The sequence below is a fragment of the Heliangelus exortis genome, chromosome 17 (assembly GCF_036169615.1).
Source record: "Heliangelus exortis chromosome 17, bHelExo1.hap1, whole genome shotgun sequence".
Taxonomy (NCBI): Eukaryota; Metazoa; Chordata; class Aves; order Apodiformes; family Trochilidae; genus Heliangelus; species Heliangelus exortis.
In genome coordinates, this window is record NC_092438.1 from 4,006,349 (window position 1) to 4,030,834 (window position 24,486).

A 24,486-nucleotide genomic window follows, 5' to 3' on the forward strand; every position below is an offset into this window, starting at 1 on the left:
TATACAGAATGCAAATATTTGGTACCCAAAAAAAAAAACCAACCTTCCTACAAGTTTTAACTTATCTGTAATTAGATAAACTGTATCTTTAATTGTATAATGTAGATTCTGTTAATGAAATAATGTAGCCTCCCTTTACACACAAGGTGATGTTAACTGCATTTATGGAAATGATAATCAAATGCCCTAGATGGTATGAGTAATGGAAATGCTCAGACTTTCTACCTACTTTGTATTTCAAACCACCACATGATTTTTCAGTTCAGTAATAAATACTCCAGCATCAAAAAAATGAAGTTTAAAACTTGCTCTTTAAGCCTGCCCAATAGTTGAAAAATCTACTGGAGCATCATGCAGTCTTGAGGTGCATTTAAATGCATAAAAAAAAAAAACAAACAAAAAAAAACCAAACCAACAAAACAAATTAAAATATAGGAATGTAACTGTTCCAAATAATGGTCTTTGCAAATTTCAAATCCATGAGCTTACTTCAAGAAAACAATCAGAAGCAATGAAAATCTTAAATCAATACAGAATATGAACAAGACAGTAAGTTTCCTTGGCTTTTATTTTCTTCATTAGTTTAAGATCCAAGGAACTGTGCATTTTGTGCACTTGGTGTGAAAAAAAAAGTTACTGTAAAACTTTGATTTACAAAAAAAAAAAAAAAAAAAAAAAAAAGCCCAGAATTTTGCAGACATAATAAAATTTATTTAAATTCCATGCATTATGGTAGCTACAAGTGTAGTCATATGAAACTGAAGGACAATAACTTCTTCTGTCCATACAATGTAGCTGTAAAGTGAAATGAATGGGAGTTCCACGGTTACAAATAAACAAACAAAACAAAACAAAAAAAAACCCCAAGAAAGGTAAATCTGCTTCAATTTTGAGTCATCTGTGAATTCAGATACAGTCATTAGACTGTAAACATTTTGGGGAGGAGATGGGCTCACCACAACTGTACAACTGAAAATGTTTAGTTTTAAGAGATTCTGAAGAAGCTCTGAAGATACTTTTTTTTAATACTTACTACTAATACTCTGGAAAGTGGAAAAAAAAAAAACAAACCCTCAAACAAAAAAACCTGACAGTCTTTATCCTAATTTTTAGAATCAGGACAGCAATTGTAGACAGCCCACTTTCAAAGTGCAGCTAAATGGTTTTATTATGCAGCTCCTTCAAAGTTGTAAGCTTTATATTGAACCAGTTTTGTTTTAATTTCTCAAGAAAAAAGTCACTGGTCCTCCTAAGCTTACACTGCTTTTTGATATGAAAAAATTTACAGACTGTGCTTGATTCTGACCCTCCCATATTTCAGGATGTGCAAACGCTTAGGGATTTAAATAGTTTCTCCCCCTCAGTTCCTACTGATCACTAAAACAGTAAGGACCATCCAGCCCTCTAAATTAAAGACAGGATGAAGTGAGCATAACTGAGACTTCTTAATTGGCCCAGTTCTCCCACAAAATGCAGCTCTTATAAATACTATTAGGCACTATTGCCACAAGTTCTCTTATTTTTCAAGTTTTACAGATTTACTGGTTGTTAGCATTTCTGCAGTTAAGAATTTAATAATGCTGAATTTTTATAGAGACACAATATGTAGTTCTAGCCTTCAAAACTGACATACTGTGTCTAGTAATGAAGTCAACCTAAATTTGCTGAACATATTGGCAAATGTAAAGCTAATGAAGGTGCCACATTTGCATGAATATTTTTTAATTTTAAGAACGCATTTGACAAGGGGAAGGGATTTTAATTTTAATACAAACTTGGTTGAGTGTCTAATTGCCTCATTTACAACTGTGTGTGTGGGAAAGCTGAGGAGTTTAGAAAAGTCCAAGCAACCAAGTATCTAGGTTACTGGAAAGTTAAAAAGCTGATGCTTCTGTGTTACATCTGGATAAAAAACGTTATTCAAAAGCAATTCAAATACCGAAAAGGATTTCAAATTGAATAGTTTATTAACATTGTAGTCGTCTTTGTAACAGGTGCACACACACTCGCACACTCTGAATGATCTGCCTGGAAAAAGAGGTCTTAATATATATGCTGGGGGAAATTAAACATTAAAAATCCTTTAGATTTTTATAATAATAGGTAATTATGTCCACATCACTTACAAAGCTATTGCCCAATCTTTCCAAGGAAGCAGAATTTGGGAGAAAAAAAAACCTCTTTTTGGGAAAATTCAACAGTGGCATAGCAGAGCTCTCAATATGAGAAAGCTGACATAATGTGGACCTTTGCTGTGAAATTTGTCTTTGCAAAATATGGGGAGAAGTTTATCAATGGGCAGAAAATAAGAAGGCGGTGTGAAGTAGGCTTCTGCAGAGTTGATTTTCCTCACAGTATTGTGCGGGGGTCATTGAGAAAAATGCTTTAGTCCTTCTCTGGAACCAGTTTCAGAACTTTTCCAATTGCAATGGTCTTACCTAAACCAAGGAGAGATACAGAGTTACACAGACTGTGGAAAGAACCTACAAGTCTCTAAGAACATGAAAGCTTGCCCCCAAAAATACACGCTCTGCTCAGTATTAGGAATAATACTGAGAGTCAGTTGTATTGTAGAATGAAAGCACCACTGTGTTTTAAAAGCACAGACAAATCCTAGAAAGAGTAAGACTGCTATTCTCACAGGAAAAAGTACAATGTGGGTTGTGGAAAGCCTGCTCTATTCTCATCTTAAGAGAATAGAAAGCAGAATTATTCTAGACCTGTTTACTGCTTTTAAAAATAATTTATTCTAAATCTGTGCCACAAATCTATGAGTTTTACTACGTGAGTCTAAAGTCCAAGATACGACTCTGTCCCTCTACCTTTTCTAACTTTTCTATGAGAGACACTATGGTAGTCATATTGCAAGTGGACATTCCAGGATACATTAAGAAAACAGTGCTGGTAATTTTGAAAATTCAACCTTCTGTTTCACTGGCCACATTCCAGTATGTTTCTCCCCCAAAATAAACCACACTTTTTGTTGCTAGCAAGAACCTTGCACAGTGACAGCACCTTGCTTACATTTACTTTTCCATTGTTACTCAGTGATTTCTAATAGATGCCAGCATTTTAATGTCTCGTTGCCATGCACAGTCTCCTATTTCAAACAACTCTATGTTTGCAGCTGTCAATCCAGCAGCCTTACCCTCATCTCTTAAGGTAAAGCGACCCATCTGAGGGAAATCTTTGAATGTCTCAAGGCAGATAGTTCCTGCTGTCCTTAAACGGGCAATGCAGACTTGATCTTGTTTCACAAAACGGGGCCGTGTCTTACTTTTTTCTCCTGTTTTTTTGTCTACCAAGCAGATTAAGGCCTGTAAGAAAGAAATTAAGAGCTGTGAGTGCTATGATAAGGGTTATTTTTTGATTACAAACAAAAATGGTCTAAAATACTTGTTTTTTTTCTTTCTTTCCAAGATTTACTGCACGGGATTCAATCATGACTTAGCATAAACCTTCTGAAAAGTGTGTTAACATTTAAAGACATTTTTGGATGTGTTATGATACTGATGATTCTATGACCAAAGATTTCATTCAAGGCTGGAGCTTTGCTCTACAGACATATGTTATGACAGAACTCCTCACCCCAACAAGTGGATTGTCTATATTGACATCACAACTTGAAAGGATACTTACTGTTATCTCAACTTCTTCAATACAGGTGTGGATGTGCAGCACAGCATTATAACCTGGGCAGATAATGGATTTGTGCTCAATTATCACTATCTGCAAAATAAAAGTAAGTGCATTTTTCCTCATTTCAATTGTAAAAAGAAGAAATACAGAACTATATTAGAATGTATAGTTGAACAATATTACAAACAATTTTTTGTGAAAGAACACTATTTGTAAGTGACTGAGTTGTTTATAATATAAAATAATAAAATTGAAGAATTGGCCTGACAGGATCTTGCTTTCACAACTAAGATTTAGACATGTTTAAGAAGTTACATTCAAAACAAATGGTATTTTAAAAAAAATAAAATTAATTATCTCAGTGATAGGTATATATGTTATTGTCAATTAATAACAAACAAGAAATATGAGCTGAAACTTCAAACTACTGAAGTTCAGACTTGGTGAAACACAAGAAAAATATTTTAATACTTTTTACTCTTCTGTAAGGCAATTAAATGCTCATAATCCCACCTGGGCATCAAACGTGCGTCCAGAATGACACAGGTTGTTGAGATCACAGAGAATAAAACCTGGAAGAATCTCTTCCTCTTCAATTCCCTTCAGTCTGATCTTTAAATTTTCACCAGGGGCTACTGAATCAGTTTCAACATCATCAGAAAGGATTCCAAGAACTTCCACATTGTGCTTAAAGAAAGCAGAAATACAGTTTTCTACTGTGAATATTTTAGCCTGATACAAAATAATTTTAATTTCAGTAAATAATTCTATTAGAGTTTATATTAATTATATTTGGTTCTGCAAACTTCAGAACATTTAAAATACTTGAATGAGTTACTAATTCTATAGCAAAAATACACAAGATTTCTTGGAAAATAGGATAAAACTTCTAATTTTTGTATCTTTACATAGATACCAACAGAAAATAAATGTTGGAAAGGCAGAGAAGTTAAAGTAGTTTTAGAAAGAAGTTTATTGCTTGGACTTCCAGAAGTTCTCGTTCAATTCTCATTAGCTGCCAAAGTTATAACATTTCAAAAACACACTGGCTATTTACTGAATACAAAACCTGTAACACTTTAGTTAAAGGCATTTACAGTTTATTAATTTCTCCCAATCAACCCCAAAATAACATGGGTGCCAGGCACAGTCGAGCAGTTTTATACAAAGCCAGTCTGTTAAATTACCTTAAAACTGAAAAGCATAATCTCACATGAAGTTTAGTTTCAACTTTCAGCAGCTCTTGAGAAAGATGACATGGAAGTCAACCTCATTAACATATTTTGATTAGAAAATGCCAATTTCCGATAAGCTGTAGATTTATTGTGAGTACCATGTTACAGAACCTACCTCAGCCTACAGAATTGAAAAAAAGTTTGCCATCTTAAATCAAGATTACATGAATAGATAACAAGAAAATTTCTAAACCCACCATTAGCTGAGTACACTGCCTCTCCCCAACTATGTTTTCACATCCTTCATTTTTATATTTTCACATTCTTCAGGGGAGGGTAATAATCCCAAACAGTCATCTTACATTATGGAGCAGCTACTTGCCTCTGCAAACAACCTATTCTTAACTAGAGCCCTCGGGGGAAGGGAAAAAAATAAACTAAACCAAACCAAAACCAACAGCAACAAAAAAACAAACAGGAAAAAGGAAAGGGCATGTGGGCCAACTGTACAAATGCAAGTAAAACACAGTTCAAATAAACCATGATGATTTGTAGCCCAGCAACCTGAGTTCTGAACGGTAACAAAATAAACTGTACATACACACACCTGGAAACATAACTCATGTAAAACATGAAAGCTTAGTGGTATTCAAATGAACTACACAATTTTTTTTTAATTTAAAAGTGTTGAATATCTAAGAATCAAGCTCTTTTTTTGGAGTAGTAGCATTTTTTAAATATCTAAGCCTCACCATACCTTGTTTGGCATCATCACAAGCTGTTGTCCTTTGCAAATAGAGCCCGACTCCAGCTTCCCAAGGACCACAGTGCCCATATCCTTCACAAAAAAAAAATTACATAAAAATGGAAAACATTTTTTTCTGAAGAGTCTATTTATGGTTTAACTCATTATGAGTTAAATCTATTTATGATTACTTAACTGTATAAAGCTATTTAGCACTGCTATACTTAATGTTTTGGAAACTGTTTTAATGAAAAGACTACAAATTTAAAGTTTCATATAATGCCAAAATTATTTACTTCCCCTCCCCACTTCTACTGTTGGAAATGCAGACATACCAAAGGAAATTACTCTATAGTTTGCCATTTACTACTTTCTGAAAACAGCCCATTATACTTTCAATCCTATTATTTTAATTTGTACCTTATATTTATCCACAATTGGCAGCCTGATTGGTCCATCAACTGAACGGTTGAAGTTTGGCAGATTATCCAGGTATGGAATAAATGGTAATCCACTAAAAGAGCAGAAGGCATTTTCTTCAGTTTTGTGAGCACCTTTCTATTTCAAAATTACTTAGAATGGATACATGCAGTCCAACAAAAGGAATGGTTTTCACTCTGACATCATTAAAAATAGTGACTGCTAAGACAGATAAATCTATCATAACATCCCATCATTATTGACTATTTTACCCTCACATGTTAATACCCCAGCAATGTTAAGTTGCAGGCGTATTTTACACAAATTAATTACTCCTTTGAGACTCTTATTAGATGTGTAATACGTTTAGGGTATTCAAATCCCTAAGCTGGGTCCAGACATGATTTTAATTAATATGTTTTAACTGCCATACTGGAAAACATGACAGTCAGAAACATGTCACCAATTATAATACAGCTTCAAGCAAACTGTTCACAACAATTACCCAGTCTAGCAACATGTCAACTGCTTTATCACTGAAAAGTTCATGGGGTAGGAAGGCACTCAAAGTCATGAAGCCAAAGAATACTGCTAATACTATCATTACAGAGCCTGCTAACATTAACCTTCTGCAGTTAGCAAAGGTTATTTGTCTCACTGCATGGCTGTGCTCTTGTTGCCATGACTGCATTTCCTCAAGCACTTTAGAACACATTTACAATACACCCAGCTATAGCTAACTTCACTGTCCCATTTACTTTGACTGAAATATAGCAAATATCCGAGTTGTTCAGTTTAAGATACATACATATACCAAGGACAGAATTCTGACTGTTCTTTAAGGTTTGCTCCAGTCAGTCCTGAGCAGGGCATGAAATGAATATCCTTTTTGGGATTGAAGCCAACTTTCTTCAAAAATGGCACCAGTTTCTCTTTACATTCTTCATATCTATTAGAATGAAAAGCAGATCAAAATAAACTTCAATTTTATGAGCATGACATACTACTGTACTTTAAAAAAACAACAACAAACAAACAACAAAACCCAGAGACATTTACTTTTCATCAGTGAAGTTATTCTGTGAACAGCAAACCTAATAAAGCTTAGTGGCCTATCTGCATCTTTTCCTTAATCTTCTGGCACAACTTGGTATTGTCTATTGTCACATTCCTCTGCTCCATAAAGCATCATTAGTTTTCTCCAATTACTGGGCTGGGTAAGCAGCAGCATATGTTGTATCTACTTTTAAGCAAGAGATTGAGGCCAAGACAGCAGGTCATAATTTCCTAAGACTTAATGCACTTAATTACATTTTTCCCCTCAGTCAGCTTCAGCTGACGACGTCAAAGTAGGAGACAGAACCAAGGCAGCACAACTGGGCGTCTCATTATCAAACTGGCTGATGCTGTAAGGTTGCACAGTCCTCACAGCTTTCCACAAAAACTGCCATGGTTCTTGACAGCACTTTTAAGTTCTCTGACAAAGCTTCTTATTACACTGTAGAAGAAATTGTATCTCATCAGTACACAAGGATCTCTAGAGAAGGACTAAGTTACACTTCTTAGTATTCGGCTTAAAGGGCTGAGAAGAAGGATTTGACAGGAGCCATAAAAAGATCTAAGTTTTGACAGCTGGGAAAATTAAAACCTTCGGTAAGATTTGAGTGTTAAGGCAGAAAAGAATAATTTACTCCTTTTTATTAGTAATTTAAATCTTATATATTGACTTTCTAGTTATTTTTACCTGGCCTGTATCATGGGGCAGGATTCATTCCCTTGCCCCTTCTCAGACTGTAATCACAAACTACTTTGTTATTTGCTTATTCAATTCAGTTTGTTGTGTAAGAACAACTCCAAATAATGTAGGGTGGACACATAAGGTGAACAGGATAATGATGCTCTCACCAAATCTCAACTTGGAGTTTAGCAGAAAGGTGGCCAAGAAATCAACAGTCTGGTAAACTAAGCTACTGAAAACAGAGCCACTTCCTTTTAGATTCAGTATGAAGTCAACAATTAAACTGTGTTAGAATACATGAGCTCATTAGATATGGCTACACATCCAAACAGTTGAAAGTGAATGTTTTAACGTAGTGTAGAACTTCAAGTTTAGTTGAGAGGAACTGTCCTAGGCACCAGGCTTCTGTTTTTCCTGCAATTTTGATAACATCTGTGTTTAGTTACCAGACTACCATTCTTTCAGCAAAACTGGGATGCAAAAAAAAAACTTCTCTCAGGAATAATTTTATTTTAGTAATATTTTAATCAAGATTAGGGTTTTTTAAATATTAAACTCACCTTTCATTACTCCAGTTTACAGTTGGATCATCCATTTTATTAATAAGAACTATTAAATGTTTTACACCTGCTGTTTTTGCTAACATGGCATGTTCTCTTGTCTGTCCACCTTTCTCAAATCCAGTTTCAAACTCTCCTTTTCTTGCAGAAATAACCTAATGAAAAATACACATTTTAATAAAAGTTCTACAATTCTGTCACCAGAACAATCAACAATGGGCAATACTGCCTTATTAAAAAATAACTTTGGGTAACCTAAACTGATAAAAGCTTTCAAAATACCCTCAGTATTATCCAATGCTTTCTGCACTGACATATAAAAAAAATCGCATGACACTGGACAATTTTATGAAGCTGTTAAGTTACTCTAAAACCCACTGAACTTTGTAGACTTAACATTTGAAAATTTTGCCCACTGTAACCAACCAAAAGAGTAAACCAGCAAACAAAAACTAAACATCCATAATGAAAGAATCTTATTTGTCCTTACCAGCACAGCCAGATCAGCTTGAGAAGCCCCACCAATCATATTTGGAACAAAGCTCTTATGTCCAGGAGCATCTAGAATAGTGAAGTGTTTCTTCTCAGTTTCAAAATAGGCACGACCCACTTCTACTGTTTTACCTTTGTCTCGTTCTTCTTGGTTTGTGTCTAAGGCCCATGAAAGGTACCTAAAAAAAAAACCCAACCCAAATATTCTGTTTTTGTAATAATTTTTAATAAATTTATGCATGACGATTCTTTCATCATAAAGTGCCCTTTTTCTGCTCACTGTTCTAACTATTTCAGCATGACTGAACATAAGCATTTTCAAGACCAGTAGCCATTTTTATTAATGAGTTGTAGTGCCCCATGCCAGCTCTCCCTTTCATATCTAGAAGGATGCAATTCTTAACAACAGTTTAAATGACTGAGCTCTCCAGGTGTGATCTAACTTCAGATACTTCTAGCTCTGCCTCAGTTTGAAAAACACCTTGGGATCAAATACAAAACAATTTCTCTTTCTCAGCATAATTAATTTAAAAAATAGTTCAAATTTGCATACATTCATATTGTGAGAACTATTATTCTCACTTAATGACATACATATTAAACACAAGTTGACTATGGAACAGACATTACCCTATCTTTGATACTTTGATCATATCAGCTGCTGTCCCCTCATTTTATTTCATTGGCCACTGACAAGTTTGAACTGAAATTTCAAGAAAGGACTGCTTAGCTCCTTCAGGTTTTGTGAAAATTTTTGAGTACAAAGGAAAAAAAATACTGCTCTGACTAAAAACAAGAAAAGTAGTAATAACTAAATTCAACTGAATTAACATAGCAATACTTTTCATCATCAGCAGCAGTTTATAAATATCTTTATCTTGTTTTTTGTATGGACTGGATAATATCAGAACAGACACTGGTAACTCCAGCAATGAAGGAAGGACTGTCAGGGACTGCTGAACACAAGGATGTCCTTTCCCAGCTCAAGAGCTTCCTTAGTCAGAGAATCCACTAAACACTGGGATATATAATTACAGTATCCTCTGGCAGTATCTTTTTGTTACTGATCAAGTTCTATATATGGATTTTGGTTTGTACCAGTACGTGTGCTCCTAGGTGTTGTAATCTACACCATAGCCTGTGGCTTCTTGCATATAAGCTTTTTTAGGGAAAGATGAGTTTTTTACTGAAATGTCAACTCTGCACTACAGTATAGAATCTTCTGAATCACAAAGTAAAAATGCTCAAATGTCAAGACTTTTAACATATGAAGTGAGCTAACAAGATCTTTGATAATGACACAGAGGTACATCATACTTTCTGTATGATGATGTATTATATATTATGTATCATCTATCATGATGTATCATGATATATTTTAAAGAACAAAACCAGCATTCAAGTAGGCACTTCCTGCAATTCTCTCTAAATCAGAAGGAAGAAGAAATCTGCTTTTCAGGCTGTCAAGGGTTTTTGAGGAAGCTCCCAGAATATTTATTATTATGGTCAACTCTCAACAGGGGGATGATGCTTGCTTTATAAGATGAAAGTGTGTCCCCTTTCAGTCCCTCTCTCTCATACACAATACAATTAGTTCAGGTCACTGTGCTCCATTGCTGCTCTACCCCTAAGCAAGTCTTTAGCTGCTACTTTTCCAGCGCCCTCAGAACCCCTGTTTTCCCCCAAGAAAGCTAAAAATAGCAAGCTTCCAAAAGGAAAATAATTTTTCCAGGAGTTGTTTGAAAGAAAGGCTGCTACATATGCTGTACACAGACACACAAAACCAAAAACCAAACAAAGACAACAAAATCCAAAATAAACAAGAGCCCCCCCCCCCAAAAAAACCCCCAAAAATTATCAGACAGGACAGCAGCATTCTCTTGCCTGGAGGAAATCTAACAACTGTAGACCCTATCTTATATCTCATTTTTATATGAGTAAATGTTCCAGCAAAAACTATTCACTCACTCTCTTCTCATCTCTCTCAAACCAATAGCTTTGATATCTGTCCCTTAAATATCTCTGTGCTATTTACAGGTGAAAGACATATGGATAGAATGAACCCAAAAGCTATCTGAGAAAAGTGTCTGCCTTGTACTTTTTCCCAGACAAATAAGTCAATAAAGAATCAGAATGTAAAGCACTGATCTAAAAAAAAAAAACAAACCAAAACAACAAACCCCAAACCAACCTAAGAAAAACAAACCAAAAAGCAGCAAAACCAGTTCCATTGTGAATCACACTGTTTCATATACTTTTAGCTAAAGTACTAGAGGAAAACAAGAGATTCCTCTTCCCCTACTTGAAACCCCTTCCGTCAGGATTCCAGTGTTACAGGGACTTAAAAAAAAAACAAACTACCATTTTTCATCACAATGCAAAGAGAAAAAGCACAGTCTAAACTTTAGTAAGTTCATACCATGTTTCTCTGTTTTTTTCCTTAGCTTCTCTTTCATATTTTTCAAGTGTTCTTTTGTCAACCATTCCTGTCAGGTACCTAAGGAGGAGGGGAAAAAAGTGCAATTTTACAAAAGCAGAAATTGAGTTCCAAATACCTAAATACTTACATATTCCTACAGATTATTTTGATAAACTGGAGCAGCCTGATGTGAGCAGCAGTGTAATTTTTTCCCCACCACACCATCATCTGATACATAAAAGTACACCAGTACTTTTACAGTGGTGTAGAAGTGTTTTACCAGAAGTGTTAGGAATGTATTTTTTTAAGCCTAATTGTAAAGTGCCAGAGGCAGGTTTTGTAAAGGAACTACAGCTGTTAATTCCATTTCTGAGTTTAATCCAATGTTTCAAAATTAAAGTTGTAATATGATAAAAATTTTTTCACATTCTCCCCCATATCTGAAATGTAAAGAAAACCATTTTTTCTTCCGTTCTTTTTAGATAGAACAAGGAAACTGATATTTTGAAGAGAGATTCTTCAGATGAGCGGTGCATGATTTTATTAAAATTGTAATATTTTTCCTTTAGATATTTCTACCTGATCTTCTAATAGTAATATACTTAGGTCATAAGGAAAAGTAATTATTACAGTTTAAAAAGTGTTCATGTTAAAGTCGGTGCAAGTACCCCATTTTTTCCTCCCTTTATAACTAAGGGTTATTCTACTACAAAGACCACAAAAAGCTTGAGGAACATAACATATTGGTAGGAGTGTTAATAGACATCATCTTGTAGGAGGAGAATACTCAGACACATGAGATAATAAAATGCTAATTTGCTCTAGTATGAACTACAAGGTTAAATGTAGCATGACAATTCTAACATCCTGGTTTGGTGAAAACAAAACAAGACGAAAATGCCAAGACAAAGAGCTCCTACTCTTGCTGAGATTATTATTTTAAAATCATAGAAATAATTTGCATTAGCAGGATAGCTTTTATTTCTTCACATACTGCTCTCCATTCCTTGTTTTTGCAAACTGTAAAATCTTGCTGCATTCATTTACCTCATAAATCTTCATTTACCTCATAAAATCACTGCAGTCTCTAGATACTGTATCTTTAAAGATTAACTGCTAATTTTACATTTTGAAATTAAATTATGCCTGATAATGTTAACACCATGGAATAAAATTTTTGTTTTTAAAAATCTCGCAAAAAAAGACAAAGTTTAACCAAGAGTATAAAGCAGTTTCAAACAGCATTTTAAAATTATTAAGAAAACCAGAGAAATTGTGAAGAAATTATCTTTTAAAATTTAATTATATATGCTTTTGCATAGTTGTTTCTATCAAGTAAGCAAAACTGCTACACTGATAACATTAAATCTGCTGGAACTGAGAAATCACACAAACATTAAGTTACTAAATTGAAGAGTAACATTTTAATATAAAAATATTAATTTATGCTGATTAAAGCAATAAAGAAATTACTCATTTTGAGTTCACAAAAAATAAATCTTCATTTCCTTACATTATTTGTCCTCCAATAGTTGACTTGCCAGCATCTAAAATAAAAACAAAAGTCATTCACAAATTAAAAGAAAATCCTAGAAAAAGGAGAAAACAATTATGAACATGGTTGTCTAGCTAATTTCCAAAGATATATTTTTAATTGTTAACTTTTTTTAAGCATCTCTCAGCCTGTTTCCATAATAATTAGTTGTCATTTCAATTACACTGAATTTTGTCATGGCATTACCTGTAACAAAAAAAACCTAAAGCACAGACAAGCAATGATCCAGCAACAGTGCAGGTAGCTTGTGCAAAATCCCTTTCCCTGCTTGTGCAAAATCCCTTCCCCTGCTTGTGCAAAATCCCTTCCCCTGCTTGTGCAAAATCCCTTCCCCTGCTTGTGCAAAATCCCTTCCCCTGCTTTCTTTCTCCCTTGTCCCCCTCTTTTGGAGGCTGCTCTTCAATACTGGGATGTATTTCTGTTCACTGCCTTTTTAAATGTGACTCCATTCTGAATTTACCTAAAGACTAAGTTACAGTAGTTCTGAGGCAATAAGAGACTATAGAAATGAAAATACAGAATTTACTGTAAAACTCACAATTCCATTATTTTTCTGTACTTTTGATACCACTTAAGATTTTTTTTCAAGTTTGCTGAAACTATTCAATTGGGACGCTTTGCTATAAATGCTTTTAACCCAGAATTATGTGGACCTGTTGTTTATAGCTCTGCAATTTTCAATATTTTGAATAATATTTTTTTAATTTAATAAGAACTAACAAGAACCCTCAAAAATATTTAAGGGAAGGAGAAAAGGAGCACTGCATTACAATTTTCTTCTTTAGCTCATAAACACAGATTTGTCACTTAAACACTCAGAAGATCAGGTACTTGAGCAACTATGAACACAGGCACTGTTGTGTCCAGAGCCACTCTACTCCTTACAGACCTTTTAAGTTTTTTTTATTTTTCCAGAGCAGCTTCATGAGAATGAATGTTCCTATTAACTTCAAGATGTGGTGCATACATATATCCCTAAAAAAAGCAGGATTACTTCCCAGTCCTCTGAGTTCTAAGTAATACACAACACTAAGATCCACTTACTTTCTATTTACTTACAACTTACCTACATGCCCAATGAATACTACATTTACATGCTCTTTTTTAGGAGCACCTGGTGGTGCTATGACAGATTTCGGTTTTGGTATTTCCTCATCCTCTTCCATCATTTCCTGAGCACTTTCATCAGAAGGCCTTGCATCCCCTGAAGGACCAATTCCTAGCTCTGCTTCACTTGTTTCTTCCTTGTGGTCCCATGACTCTTCTGGGGACATTTCTGTCTCTCCATTTTCCACTATAAAGTAATCAGTTAGATATATTCAAATAGATAATGAAGTTAAAAAAAGCAATGACTGCAGATAAAAGCCACTGCTCCCCCCCCCCCCCCCAATACAATCCAAAGACTTCAACTATTCAGTCTGTTACTGTCTTCCTACATCATAATGGGCAACTGCTGCTTGTTTCTGAAATTATTACTGAGAGCTTTCAGACTAGCTTAGGTGCTGACATCAGAAAACTGATTCATTCACAGGGATTAAGAGATTTCTGTTTAAACAAGACAAGTTTACAAGGAAAAAACAAATCCAAAGATCCACTCAGACCATCACACTGGTCTGAATCCACAGACAAATGCTACCATATATTACAAAAAGGGGAAGAATAATGGTTTAAGTTCTCTCAGAAGCCACGCAAATACAAGGAGAAAGATACATTTTCCATGTTCTGATTGCTCATATTACTGATCTCTAACTTTTTTTGTTAATCAGCATTTCACACGTATTAATGGGACGTTTTTGTAATATGAAATTAGTTTTTTATAAGCACTGATGCTTTTTCAGGGCCCAGTCAGAGCATACTAGTGTTCAACTACCTCTTTCCTAATCTAAGTATAAAGACACAACAAAAATTGATAACTGAAAATGCAAAGGCTCAATTAAGTATTCTTCAATTTTGTTTGCAATGATTCAGCAAAAGCACTATGGTACTATTTTATAGCACTACCATATTAGAATGGAACAATTATCATCTTACCAACAGATTCTGAAATTTCCATGTTAACAGCAGCATTTGAACCTAGGGAAAAAATAGCAACAACAACAACAAAAAGGAAATATTAAGGACACATTTTTACCACTAAAGAATCAAGAACAAAGAAAAACAGAGTGACTAAATTAATAAAAGGATAGTTCAGATGTTTGGGCACTTGCCAATGCTATTTAATATACGGATTCAGTTTTTAAAACCCTGCTTCATGCAAGCTTTATGAACTTCAATAAGCCACTTAGTCTTTATGTGCCTTGGTTGACTGACTATAAAACTGTAAATAACCACAGATAACCACAGTGCCTCACAACAGTAGAATGTGGGTAAAGAGAATGAATATTGGAAAAGGCTCATAGAGATTTTTAAAAAAGGAGATTCTTTGCAGTGTTTTTTAAAAAAACCACATTTAATGCAGTTGTGTTGTTTACTGTCAGAACATGAAAACAGTTACCTTCACAAGAAGCTGTCTGCTCCTCTGAAGAAGTCTCTACAGATGTGCCTGCAGAGAAAAAAGTTTAACTTTTAAAACATACTGATATACCCAATTTCCACACTTAGGCATAAAAGACAATCTCTCAACTTTATTGCAATAAGTGTATTTAAGAAAAACACCTCCCCCCAAAACCAGTACCAAATACAGTCTCCAAGCACAAATACTTCTACAAAGCACTGCCTAAATGTTGTGAAAATAATTCATTAGATCTAAAACCAGTTCATTTTTTCATCACATGGAAAGATACACTTAAAACGAGATTTAAAGGAAGAAATTTTCCTATCTGTAGTATTTTACCCACCCATCCTTTTCAGGCATGCTGGCTATTTTAAGTGTAAGTATCTAGATGGCTTTTAAAAGTGTCAAACCAGTTTCATTCTATCCAAAGAATCAATGTGTGTGTGCTGTCACAACTGTATGGAAAGTTCTGCCAGCTTCAGCTTAGAGGCACACCTACAAAGCTACTGCACCTCAATTCCATGTAAGCATCAAATAGAAAATTGAAACAGGCTATTAAGAATAAACTCTTAAGATATTCTGTAGTTTTTAGGGTCAAGAGATGATAAATTCACTCATATGCCTGTGCCAGTCCTCTTAAATACCACAATATAATCACATTACTTGGAGGACAAGCTCACCAATAGATGTCTATCAAAGCCGCAAGTCTGGGCTTTTTGGATCACTCAACTTTCCATGCATTAAACCACGCTACTAAACTATATTCTGAGGTATAACTAATCATTAAATCTACCAAGAGTGGTATGTTCCAATTAAAAATTACACCACTTGATGTTTCAGGGCATAATTCCACATAATCAAGAAGCCTTCTATAATTATCCCTAAAACCTTAACCTATTTAGCTTTTTCTTGGTATAGATTCAACTTTATAATTCTTTGAATTCAGTCAGTCTTATTTTTTTTTCAGCCACATACTAAATTCATACTGTTTAGCTGTACTTAGCTCTTCTTCAATCCCATTATAATATCACAGCCCTTAAAGCATGACTTGCTCTATATGCATGATGGGACCTAAAGATGAAACAAATCCCCTAGAAAGAACAAAAACATACAGAGAAGGACCTGCTTCTAAGCCTCTTTGCTTTCATGCTGCCTGCGTATTTGCTGCAGACTTCTCTAAACTGGAGCAGTGCTGCAAAAGCTGGAGGAGTGCCAGAGGACAAAGCTTGCAGGCAGGGTGAATGTGGGTCACAGCCCAGCTCCCAGTGACCAGCAGCTAACAGTGGAGGGGGCACAGCAACACAGAAGAGGTTCCCTACACTCCTGTGCTGTATCATACATGATCTGAACTCCAGGGAACCAAAGCTACAAGAATAAAAATGTTAAGAGAATTATTTACTTTTGTAAGTAAAAGCACATGAATATAATACCCTGAGATTCCTTTTAAGAAATGATGTGTCAGATCCATGTGAGAGCTGGAAAAGGCTCAAATCAGCCCATTTATGAGTGTGGTAAGCTGGTGGCACAGAATCTAGGAATGAACCTATAGCCTCTCTTTTTAACACACCAGAAGATTGTTGTCTATTTCACTTATACTATAGTTGGGATGCCTAAGTATTTTCATTACAAGATCAATTCAGCAGATTTTTATTTCACTCATGAAATTTCTCCATAGTGAAAAATATATAAAATAACACTGTTTATGCAGTTGCCTTGAAACAGGAGCTCTACAAGTGGCTGAAGATGTATTTAATTCCTTAGAAATACACTGTCAATCGACACTTTATAAAAAATGCAATTTTTACATTCTGGTCTCTAATACAGGCATACAGATAGGAAAATGAAGTTCCTTCAGAAATAGCAAACGAGGTAGGCAACAACCTAAAAAGGTCCATCTGTTAAATTTTATGAGTCTGACATACAGGGGAATCAATAAGAGAGTTTGTTTATGGAACCTAAACAGCACTAATGCCACACAATCAAGGGGCAAAAGATACTCAGTTGTGACCACAGTTATTAAATTCTGATCACCTAGTTATAGAAGTGGCAGACTTGCTTTCAAAGAGGACACTGAATTGCATGAAGGATACACTTCCTTCAAAGTGGAAAAGGAATACAAGCCCCTCTCTAAAAACATTAATTGTAAAGAAACCAAGTAAAAAAAAATATTAAAAAAAAAAAATCTTGTATTAACTTTTAATTAACAATTACATTTTACATAGCATCTACCATACTCCATCTCTTGTCAAACTGTAAGTCAAGAACTACTTTGCAGGTGAGAAGTTTATCTTTATTCCTCTCAAACATCAGATACTGAGAGACCACCGAACAAGGACATTATGTAATTCAGATTCTTGCCTGAGTATGGTAACTTTTTTTTAATATAAAATTTACTAGAGGAGTATGCATTCTCCCAATAAAGAGTTCAAAATTTCAGAACTTTTAGATCACAGTGATTGGTCTCTTTAAAATGTTAATGTGCCAATGAAACCACAAAAATCCAATCCGCCTATTTCCTTCCCACAGCATTCTTTTACAGCTGAGGAGTTTGTTGCATATTAGATAAAGTTTTGCATTACCATACATTTTTCTTGTACAAGGACCAAAGCTGCACAGGTAGAATGAATTAAAAGTTACCACTTGTCCCCTGAAAATATTATTTTAAATCAGTATAAGCCAGGAACTTCAAAGTGTTACTAGTTTAGAATGCTTGTACAGAAACAATATGAAACAGATTTATAATTAAATTTAGAATAAAAAATATTTTCATATATGGAACAGGAAGAGCTGGTAGAATGGGAATCAATCATAGCAGTGCAGTTAAAATACACTATTAAAGCCAAATTAAAGAGTTTAGTAATGACAAATTCCATTTTACACAGTGTTTATCACATGCACAGAACAAGCTAGGAGATGTCTCCACACAAGCAGATACTGTTTGGTGTTTAACTGGTAACCCCTAAGCAGCAGGTACCTGAGCCACAAGGAAAATGACTTCACAGAATTGGTGAGGCCACCATTTGTTGCTCTACATGGAGCACACACAGCTCCCAACCTGCTCTGCTGCTGGAGTGTAAGAGCCCAGACAGCTCTGGTACCTGACAACTGAAGTAGGCTGTGGGGTTAATGAAACTTCTTGCACAACAGAGCACAGACAAAGATTTTTAAAAACCCAAACAAACAACCAAACAAAAAACTCACAACCAAACAAAAAAATGAAAAGAAAAAAAAAATTCAGTTTGCATGAAGTTGAGCAGTTAGATGGTCTGTATAGGGATTTTGTTGCTCTCATAAAGGCATCAAGTCCTTTAACAGGAATTTCTGGAAGGCTGAAGAGCTGAGAAATGCATGACACTCACCTTAAGGTTCTCATCACTTTTTCTAGGTGTGATTTTAATACTCGAGCTCAGTACATATTTACACAATAGTAATTTAGTCTCAACAGTTTTAAAGAATTACATACCTAACAGATGTTTGCTCCCCCCCCACGTTTTGCCTTCCCCAGAGAGGACACACCTTAAGTTCATCTTATCTAAAACTGACATGCTTCTTCACAACTAGGTCTGAAAAAGCTTATGGGGATTTTCAGGGAATGCAATGAAAACCCCACTTCCTTAAGGCCCAGTATTTGTACTCCATTGATAAGTTGATTTTGAGACAGATAGTCAAGAAATAAGGCTCTGTGTAGGAACAGTTAAGGATGTCACTCTTTAACAAAGCTCTCTCATAAACAGGAGTAGAAATTTAAAACAAAACAAACAAACCAAAACTGAACACGCCCCCCCCCCCCTCCCAAGACAAAAGAAACAAACAAACAAAAAAAAAAAACCAAAACCAAAAAACAACCAACAAACCCAACCCCAAACCTAAGCACCCCATGGATTTTTTAGTAACTTAAGCTCAGGGTGTTAACATTTACAGATAAGAGTAAAAATTGCACACAAATTCTCAGACTATTCTTGAGAACACATTTTTAGTACCTTATTATGTGTTCTAAACTAACTTTGGTACTGAAGTTCAATCAGTGTCATATTCATATAGACCTCTTCAAAACACAGTCTGAAATTTAACTGATTAAGTTTTGACTGCCTTATTCCCTCATAATAAATAAATAAAATTTTAAAAATCCAGCCTTTTATTTTAGCTTCATACCATCAGCTGTTTCTCTTGCTTGTGTGTCTCTCATCACACAACAGGACAGAAATTGCAAAATTCTGCAGGTGTAATTGTAAAACCATATTGCCAATAGAATCCCAAGAATTACACCAAATATATTTGCGCTCATTTTGATAGAGCAATCACGTTTTAAGATAATGTGTTTTAAAATATGTTAAGTCAGGAATGCCAGTAACATCAGTTACTGATTTAGCACCCAGTCAAACCAGGGGGCAGAACACAGAGTCAGCAGACTGCATGTAGACTCCAGGACAGTTCACCTGCTGCACTGCTGGCTCCAGAGATCTGTCTTTCATTGGAGTCACACAAAGGCCACGAGCATGATGAATTATTCTAGCAGGAGCAACACAATCCTGGCTACCTTCCTGGGGACAGTTCAGATGTAGACAAAAGACATCTGTGTAATACATTGGCACAGTGACTGCATCACACAGGTACATTGTATCTCATCATCTGGCAAAGCAGTGCCAACAAGTTCAGCCTTTCTCTGAACTGACTGCTTTTAAAGAGGTTGTTCAGCTCATCTGGCTAGAGAAGCTGATACAGAAAAACACTGCTCTAGAAGTCAAGTGATGACTCAAACAAGATTTTTTTGATAATAAGAATTTATATCATATAAAGGCATTCATGATATGACACTGATTTGCTGTCATGTCAGCTGTTCAAGTTTACAGTTATGGAGTATTAACAGTGGCATTGGCAATGTCCTGCTTGTGAGCAAATCTTGAATGGTGGACTACCAGTTTTAGACAATCATGTCTTTCTTAGCCAATTCTTATGTAAGCTGAAGTCTCTTGAGGACTCAATTGTTGAAGAGTCTCATAATATCATCTACAGAGAATGGTACTCTGGAAATTACAGGCTTCAGAAGTGAAGCTGAAGATACTGAAACTGCTTCTTTCATTTTCATTGGTGAGAGAGGCAGGAATATATGCATGTTCCAGCTAGCTACAAGGTCAAAAAAAATGAGGGCAGGGAAAACCATAAATAGGTATCCAGTTATTGACAACATTTGAAAGCTGAGGATGTCCAGTTGGTTGAATGTTAGCTATTTCAGAAGTGATTATTGCAGGTGAGTGAGGATATTTAGGGAGTGAAGCAATTTAAAGGGTTGAATCTTAAACCAGATGTTTGCTTGGCTCAGGACTGTAGCTGTGCATTGTCTAAACTGTAGTCATTAATAAATACGTTCAGAAATTTACTTGCAGTGGTCAAAAGAGCTACCAAATGAAGCACTAATAACACCAGAAGGATAGATGCCACCTTTCCCTAAACTAGGCTGCTATGTGTCACACACTTTCTGGTCTTGTTACTTTTGTGCTAATAACAGGTTTTTCCTTACTGCAACCACTACATAACCTGGTCAGTCCCCTGCTCCAAGCAAAGTGAAGAGTGAACACTTACAAGTGGCTTCTAAAGAGAAGAAAAATATGAAAGATAGTAAAGCTCACACAAAAAGCTGTGATCAATTTTACCACGAATCCTATGAGTATTCAAGAGCTATGACAAAAATGTAGCCACAAGAATGCAGGTTGATGCTGCATTTTCAGAAATATTTCTCCCTAATAAACCATTTGTAATCAGAAGAATGCATGCAAAGAAAACAGAGGTTTTAAAGCAAACAACTTGGAATACAGGTCTCAGGAGCTTCCCAATTTTAAAAAGCCCTAAATGGCTTCCAAGAGCTTTTAACATAAGTGACAGGAATTTTATACAAATTACTAGAACACAGAGTTAGACCACATGAAAGGAAAAACTATTAAAGAACTACAGCCACACAAGGGAGATGAGTTCTGTGTAATTTTTCTATATGCTGATACTATACATTTACCTCAACTTACACCATCTTTTGAATTACTATGGAATTATGACTCCAACAAAACCTTACCAGGAGAAAGTTACGAGAAGTGCTACAGCTATAGGCTTAAGTCCTCAAACTGACACCCAGCTTTTTAGATTCCTCCTAAGAATCAGGATTAAATTTTCCCAGTACAAACCAGTCTATGTACAGAACACGATACAGATGATAAATATTTTTTTTCTCACAATGTGATAAAGAATGAATGCTATGGAACACCTAGTTTACTATGGGAGTAAATGCAAACCAAGTTGCTGAAAAGACTATTGTCTAATCACATGTTATTCTGACTTATTTCCAGAGCAAGCTCCACCTAGTTCTTCTAGCCAGGAAAGTAGCTGTCACCTTATACAAACATCTGCAAGGACAAGCCTGGCAATTACTTTCTGTAACTGAGTACATCAGATCTGAAAAGGTATGTAACAAGTGTAGTATTCCAGTTAAAAAAAAGGCAAACCAAAAAACGCCAGTTATTTCCTAACTGCAGATTTCCATCTGGTTAACCTTAGGGACATTCAGATTAATTCTCAAACCTCAAAATTCTAAACTTTAAAGGAGATAGAGAAGTAAGGTGAATTCAAACCAGGCAGATTACAGCATTATGTAGGGAGTACACTGAGCAACTAAGGTGGAAAAAAAGCTATCCTGATCACACTAGGTGACTAGGAAGCAAAGTTTTCAGTGAAGTCATCTTTAGTCTCTCAATAGATAAAGCTCATCACAGGTGTCAGAAGTAGCAAAAAAGTGGAGAAAAGGAGAGCATGAGGAATTAAATGTAGTTTAAATTCTACAAAAATTTGCAGACACAAATTGTACAAAAATGTGTCAGCACAGCCTCAGAACTATCTACCTTTACACCTGTGAACCTTAACATATCCATTTACTTTAAATGGAACCAAAGAGTCTGCCACAGCTTCTTGAAAGTCTATTTTAATGAACTTACACACTTCCTGTCTGAATAGCACATAAGATACTATTTCTGATAAAAATCAGGAGTGCTGAATAGCTGGGGAGAACACATAATCTAACGTTTGCTCTAACACAAAAACCAAGTTAGTAAAGCATTATGAAAAATGTAAAGCTTCATAGAGTAAAGCTACAAATATCTGTCAACATCTGGTAACTTTAGATACTACGAAGAGCAGGGTTATTGAATATATTAAATCAGAACACAATAAATAATATGCCATAATCAACAGAAAATCGTGACTAACAATGTAACAAGTAGTTGCTTTAGTGAAATTAAATTACCAGAATCTGTATCTTAAACACTCACTTTATCATGTACAAATAGGGATACATCAAATTATAGAAAAAATAGGAAAGTATTAAATTAGAATACTCGATCAGATTTTAAACTCCTTATCTGAAAGAGTGACACTAAAATATGACCACAAAGTTAACTATTGTGTCTGATGTTTGGACAGACCTTTGGTTGAGCTCAGAATTAAAAAGCAGCTCACCTTTAATTTCCCATATGCAAAGTAAACCTAGTATAAACATTGGTTGTGTACCCGAAGATCCTTTGAAATTCAAAGCAGTGTAAATTTCAAGTTGACTAATGCCAGCTGGACAAATTTCCCTCCCCTACTAATCAGCTATCGGCATTATATTAGAGAAAAATAAATGTCTTTTTGAAGATTATAGCAAGTTAAGATAAGTCTGAACCACTGCCAGTTGGAGCAATGCTGTTCTTCCCAGCAACACTAAGTTTATTACCACCAAAATCCGCAAAAACTTCTCTAGTGCCTTAGGAAGCAAACAGCTACGTGGTTTCCTCTCGTCATGGGCGACCCTTTGCTTGTAAAGGTACCAGGGGAACGTACAGGGGATCCACAGCCTGCCAGCTCACCCCAGTCACTGCCGCCCCTCCAGCACGATACCTGCACCCCGGATTCCCCCCCGCAGCACAGCCCGCAGGGTCCCCACCACCCCAGCCTGCAGACCCCCTCCCAAGGCCTCCACAAATTCTCGGAGCCGCTCCTCTACCATGCCCCGTGGCTCCTCTGCCTTTCAGCGCCTTCCCGCAAACCCCTCTCCCGCGCAAGGCTCCCCCTTTGGCAGCAGCCCCAGCCGCGCCTGCCCTCGCCCCTCGCTGATGAGACCCTGCTGCCATCAGGGCCCCACTCCCGGGACTGGTCGCTCTCCCGTCCCCGGACCGGGACGCTTCTCGGCGCCCTCGGCCCAGCGCTGCCGCCCCACCCGCACCCCTCCGGCCTGAACCCCGGGCTGCCAGCCGCCTCCTTGCCCGGCCCGGCCCAACCCAACCCGGCTCTCTCGCCCGCCCGCCGGAGGCCCTCCGTGCCGCGATCCAGCCCCGCGTGGCCCTTTCCCTCCTCCCCCGCGGGGCCCAAGAACCCCTGCCCCGGGCCCCTCCGCAGCACGGCCCCGCGCCCTTCCAACATGGCCCCCATCCCTCCGCCCTCAGCGCCCACCCGCTGGCGCAGCCCGGTCCCGGCGCGGCAGCTACCGTGGGGCGGCGGTGGCGGCAGGCCGGGCGGGGGCGAGGGTGGCGGCAGGCCGGGTGCCGGGCCCCCCCTCAGGAAGGACGGCACGAACTCGGCGGCGTGGACGTTGGGCACGAAGGGCTTGGCGTTGACGTTCAGCTGCCGGCTGAAGGCCGCCCCGAGCAGCTCCTGCTGGGCCTCGGCCTCCGCGGCCGGCGGGGCGGACCCCGAGCCAGCGCCGCTGCCCGGCTCGATGTCCGCCTGATCCCAGCAGTCGGGAGCCGAGTCGCTGCTGCTCCCGCTGCCGCTCCCGTTCGCCTCCATTTTGTGGCTGCCCCACAAGCCTCTGCGTCCCCGAAGCGTCTCCCAGCGTCCGGGGTAAGGGGGAAGCCGGCGGCGGCACCGACTCAGCACTCGCTCCGCCGATTCCGCGTGTACTCAACCGCCCCGACGCGAGCGCAGTATGGCCTTCCGCAGCTCCCGTACGCCCTCCCCGCAGCCTCCCCCGCCGCCATTTTAGTAGTTTTTAGCTCCCCGGCCTCTCATCCCTCAGTAAGGCCGAGGCAAAACGCGGGAACTACAACACCCATCAAGACTTGCGCGAGCCCTTCCTGGCCCACCCCCCAGGCAGAGACGGGAAATGTAGTTGCCTGAGTTTTCTGGGCGTTCACAAACTACAATTCCTGTCAGCCTATGCGCTCCCCTTTTCTGCCGTCTCCGCCTCCAGTTTCAGGGGGGAGTCGGGATATGTAGTTGGAGCGAAGGCCT

The 24,486-nt window shown here is 37.3% G+C and overlaps 1 protein-coding gene across 1 annotated transcript; it reads right to left on the reverse strand.

The window, feature by feature from the left end:
- Positions 1-1,948: 1,948 nt before the first annotated feature.
- GSPT1 (G1 to S phase transition 1) lies at positions 1,949-24,204 on the reverse strand. The gene is made up of 15 exons (XM_071760695.1): positions 23,742-24,204; positions 15,238-15,285; positions 14,775-14,816; positions 13,810-14,037; positions 12,702-12,735; positions 11,189-11,266; positions 8,768-8,948; positions 8,278-8,432; positions 6,788-6,928; positions 5,980-6,073; positions 5,572-5,652; positions 4,153-4,326; positions 3,640-3,729; positions 3,149-3,317; positions 1,949-2,438 (listed from the first exon to the last, which is right to left on the reverse strand). Exons 1-15 carry the CDS (start codon positions 24,040-24,042, stop codon positions 2,386-2,388), a joined length of 1,869 nt encoding a protein of 622 aa, XP_071616796.1. The 5' UTR covers positions 24,043-24,204; the 3' UTR covers positions 1,949-2,385.
- Between the last annotated feature and the right edge of the window lie 282 nt (positions 24,205-24,486).

Coding starts and splice junctions, on each gene's coding strand:
- GSPT1 (XM_071760695.1), bottom strand. CDS start 24,042: ATGGAGGCGAACGGGAGCGGCAGCGGGAGCAGCAGCGACTCGGCTCCC. Junction 6,929..8,277: donor GTAAACTGGAGTAATGAAAG/GTGAGTTTAATA, acceptor TCATTCTAATAG/ATATGAAGAATGTAAAGAGA. Junction 3,318..3,639: donor TTGAAGAAGTTGAGATAACA/GTAAGTATCCTT, acceptor TCTTTCTTACAG/GCCTTAATCTGCTTGGTAGA.